This window comes from Dreissena polymorpha, chromosome 13 (assembly GCF_020536995.1).
Source record: "Dreissena polymorpha isolate Duluth1 chromosome 13, UMN_Dpol_1.0, whole genome shotgun sequence".
Classification (NCBI taxonomy): Eukaryota; Metazoa; Mollusca; class Bivalvia; order Myida; family Dreissenidae; genus Dreissena; species Dreissena polymorpha.
In genome coordinates this window covers 73,111,179-73,114,833 of record NC_068367.1, presented here as the reverse complement: position 1 = coordinate 73,114,833, position 3,655 = coordinate 73,111,179, and the positions used below count along the sequence as shown (strand labels likewise).

The 3,655-nt window shown below is 33.2% G+C and overlaps 1 protein-coding gene across 1 annotated transcript; it reads right to left on the bottom strand.

Annotated features, from left to right (window-relative positions):
• Nucleotides 1-2,721: 2,721 nt before the first annotated feature.
• On the bottom strand, nucleotides 2,722-3,171 carry LOC127854769 (uncharacterized protein K02A2.6-like). The gene has a single exon (XM_052389822.1). It carries the CDS (start codon nucleotides 3,169-3,171, stop codon nucleotides 2,722-2,724), a length of 450 nt encoding a protein of 149 aa, XP_052245782.1.
• Nucleotides 3,172-3,655: the final 484 nt, after the last annotated feature.

Genomic DNA, 3,655 nt, shown 5'->3' with positions numbered 1-3,655 from the left:
CGTTAAAGGAACATGTTCATACATTTAAATAGTAAAAAAAAATAATTACATTGCTAAATTGAAATATTGTGTCCAAACGCATAAAACAAAGGATATTTAAGAAAGACAAAAAATAACTTTAATTTGAAAGCCACAACGGGATTCAAACTGTATCTCCCATTTAATTTAAACATGTTTTAGTCTTCGTCACAAAATGGGAAAATTGTTCACCGTCAATCTGCGAACAAGTCCTTCAAATAATGGCTCAGAAAGTATAACATCAATACAATAATTTTTTTACGAATACAATGCAATATACACATTTTCGACAACAGAAAAGCACGTCGTGCGGTTGAAATGTTCCATCATTCTGAAAGTAAAAAGGTTATTTTATCCGTATTATATTTTCTAGTAACGAAATATTTGTTTAATATTCTCACTGACTTGTTGACATTTGCGATCACGTGTCCGAGCGCAATTGTAAAATAGTGTGATATTGTTATAGAAAGACTTAAAGGGGCCTTTTCACAGATTTTGGCACGTTTTGAAGTTTGTCATTAAATGCTTTATATTGATAAATGTTAACATTGAATCTAAAAAGCTCCAGTATAAACTCAAGAATAAAATTTAAAAAAAGGAACAAAAAGTAGCCCGTTTCAGGGCTCGAACCAGTGACCCCCGATATCCTGGATAAAAAACCAATTAAACCGCTCGGCCATCCTGCCAAGTATGAGAGACGTTTTTTATACTTTATATAAGCAATCTTTGTAGTTTCACAAAATTAAACGACAACAACAGAACTCTCAAAATGATTCAATCGTTTCGCGTTGCAACGCTTTATAATTTTTAGGTTTTTAAATCGTCAAAAGATGCATATAATGGCTATATTAGACCATGGTAATTGTTCAGTATTACTGTTTGCTCACAAATATCATAACTTAAACGAAAATTTGCGAATCTGAAACAACTTTTTTTCAATTTTGTCAGTTTACCAAAACGTGAAAAGATCCCTTTAACAATTGTTTGCTTAATTTTGGAATGAAATAATTTCCATTTAAAAACTTAACCCAGTCACCAGCCGTGGCCTATCAAAAAAAAAACGTTCCAACAGAACATCGACTTCCTTATACCGATATCAATGTTTTTCGATATCAATTTTTATCCTTACGCAGAAACGTTTGTTCTCTATATGTAAATATATCGAAAATAAATCGTTAACAGTAAGCACTTTTGCATACCTATGCATATGCTCTCGTACTCGTCTGCCTGGTTATTTTTTAAATTTGAATTGTAATGAAATAAGTAATAAGTTTTAATATCAACATAATACATTTGTATGTTGAATGCGTTTTTTATTCAATGATTTACTTTAATTAAATTGAAACCCTTCTCCGTATTTTGTGTGAGTTATAAAAGTTATAACGCAACAATGTATTCTTTTAAAAATGCAACGGAGACTTCTTTATATACAAATACTAAATGAAAAATAAAAACATAGGGTCATCGGCCTTGTTTTGATTTGATTCACCATTATATAACATGTACTTTTTCAATAAAACTGACAAATCTCTAATTGCGTAAAATCGATTATTAACATGAAATTGTCAACATGTAGATATTATATAAGCTAAAATACATCATATACCATTTAATTAAACCACACCCTACAAATAAAATGGAGTACACAAGTTAAGTTTTAAGAAATTTATTTTTTATATTTTTTATGTTAACCCCCAAAAAGTCATTTTTTACTAATGTAACCACATAAATATAATTATTTATTTTTTCTGTCAAATAGAATTCTGCGAAACTGCTCAAATATGTTCATCTACGTATTGTCATCATAAAACACAAATAAAAAAGGGGGTAACCGCACTTTTAACAGAGATTTTTTGTTTTAACTATCCCTACCGTGTACGCCAAATTTCATAAAATACAGCAATTAGGCAAAACCAAAGTACCTGTACATAGATTGTTAGCAATATGCATAACAATTAGAAATTGTTTACAATCTTAACTGGGATCACAACAGCTTACCAAAAGACATTAATAAAAAACAATATTTAAACACAAACATAATACCATACAGTATCGACCTTAATCATTTATAATACCTTACATGTTCTTGCTCACAGATTTCGGCATGTTTTGAAGTTTTTGATTAAATGCTTGAAATTGACAAATGTAAACAACAGGACTTAAGGGCTCCAGTATAAAACAAGAATGAAATTAAAGAAAAAAAAAAGTATAAAAAAGTAAACCCCACCTGGGATCGAACCACTGACAATTGTATTATGAACCAACTCGGCCATGTCTTATGATACTGATAACAAAAATATTGAGTTGTGATAATAGTATCATCGGTGTTGCTATAAATATATCATCGGTTAAATCAACTGCCGCAACACCCCTTAAAACATTATAGCATTTATCAATGCAAATAATGTTACGCATTTATGTATGATTGTTAGAAATGGATTGAAAATACCGTCTAATCATGCAGAAATACCATTGCATAGTTTGCTTTTACATATATTTAGTACTAACAATGCAAAGTCGGCATACAAATTTTTGTTGTAATGGTTTGCACCGATTTAGTGTATACACATTACTCCTATTAACAAGGATTTGTACCTAGAAAGCTGCTAATACTTTATCGCCTATGTTGATTGGTGACGTTTTTTTTTAATTTTCGTTTGATATCTGCATTTCGTTTTTGATTACTTTTTGCATCTGAGTCCCTTATTGGACATGTTTATCGTTTTCTGGTGCTCCGAATATCGGAATTTTAGTTTTAAGTTTCCTTCCAAACATGATTTCTGCTGGTGAGCGGCCTGTGCTAGGATGTGGTGTGCTACGGTTATTCATAAGGAAGTTGCTCAGACCTTGTCGAATCTGTATTCCTTCCGTACCGGCCGTTTTCAAGGCTTTCACAAGAGGCTTGATGAACGCTTCAACTAGACCGTTGGCTTGTGGGTGCAACGGTGTTACTCTGCGATGTTGAAATCCGTATCTGTTCGCAAATTCTGTGAAATTTTGGCTGTTTAACGGTGCTCCGTTGTCCGACTTTACTATGCTTGGAATCCCCAACATAGCGAATATTGTCTCCAGTCGAGATATCACTGTATGCGCTGATATATTTCTGATAAGTTCGACGATTGGGAATCGGCAGTAATCACATAAAACTACCATTGCGTAATCGCCATTCGGAAAAGGACCGCAAAAATCAATTGATACTTCATCCCATGGTCCCTTGGGTAGCGGACTTGATTTTACTGGTTCAAAGTTGTTATGCGGGGATGCTGATTTTACCTTCGGTAACTTAGAACTGATTTTACTTTCGGTAACTAAGAACTAGACATTGTGGTAACTGTTTTGAGTCCAAATACAACATCAAAGCCTGCGTCAGTGTCGGTACCACTTCCGGTTTCGTTTTCGTGAATTTTGTGTACTCTGAATTTAGACCTTTTTAGTTTTCTGCACACAGATTTGAAGTGGTTCAATTTATGACAGTGTATGCATTCCTTTCCTTGAGCAGGGCACCGTGATTCATGAGGATATTTACTTCCGCAGTTTCTGCAAAAACTGTTGAATTTAGGTTTTCGCACATGGCGTCCTGATTGTGACTTTGCTCTTGACATATGCCTGCTTTGACTGTCTCTCTGCAATTTCCATG